Source organism: Diaphorina citri, unplaced genomic scaffold (genome assembly GCF_000475195.1).
Source record: "Diaphorina citri unplaced genomic scaffold, Diaci psyllid genome assembly version 1.1 scaffold9359, whole genome shotgun sequence".
Taxonomy (NCBI): Eukaryota; Metazoa; Arthropoda; class Insecta; order Hemiptera; family Psyllidae; genus Diaphorina; species Diaphorina citri.
In genome coordinates this window covers 1,406-2,184 of record NW_007386733.1, presented here as the reverse complement: position 1 = coordinate 2,184, position 779 = coordinate 1,406, and the positions used below count along the sequence as shown (strand labels likewise).

At 45.4% G+C, this 779-nt stretch overlaps 1 protein-coding gene across 1 annotated transcript in view; it reads left to right on the top strand.

Annotated features, from left to right (window-relative positions):
• Positions 1-238: 238 nt before the first annotated feature.
• The window catches only part of LOC103522575 (glycogen synthase kinase-3-like), a gene marked incomplete at both ends in the record, with an annotated part of 1,713 nt that continues 1,172 nt past the window's right edge, over positions 239-779 (top strand). The window contains one exon of the mRNA XM_008487676.2: positions 239-462. Coding sequence (XP_008485898.2) covers positions 239-462 — 224 coding nt within the window. The remainder of the gene's footprint in view (positions 463-779) is intronic.

Below are 779 nucleotides of genomic sequence, written 5' to 3'. Positions count from 1 at the left end.
TTCTCTCTATATCAGGTAAGACTTTTACTAAGGTTGTTCATGCCGGAGGAAAAAGTTGATCAGTACAGTCGAACCTGGATATAAGACAAAATTTTCTGGGCCCTTCATGCTGAACCTCGATATAAATGAAACTGGATATAGTGGAAACCTGGATATAAGAGAAAAAAAGGGTGGTCCCCTGGATTCTCTTATATCCAAGTTCGACTGTATTATTAACTTCCTACATTATGTATTGCAGGTGACTCAGGGGTGGACCAACTGGTCGAAATCATCAAAGTCCTCGGCACGCCGACCCGGGAGCAAATCCGCGAGATGAATCCCAACTACACCGAGTTCAAGTTTCCGCAGATCAAGTCTCACCCATGGTCCAAAGTGTTCCGGGTTCGAACTCCGCCCGACGCGATAGACCTGATTTCCCGCCTCCTCGAGTACACGCCGAGCTCCCGGATTTCCCCCCTCCAGGTGAGAAGCATAACCCCATTCCTTATAGAGCTCAGGGCCGTATTTAGCCACCCCCCTGTCGCGAACGCGAGTTTTGTTTCCATAGATACTGCCATGGCAACGAAATAGTTGACAGGGTTTGGATTTTTTTCTTCATTCTTGAAATTTAAAATATCGTCCGCTCCAGAAGATGTACCTAAGTTTGTAAAATTTCATTGTTGAAAAGAATAAAAAAATTCCCTTGTTTCTGAGTTTGACATCGAAATCTTCGTTCTTTCAAGTTTAGATACCCCCCCCCCCCCCTTTTCTCTTTCTCACACAACAACAGCGCGGCTCCA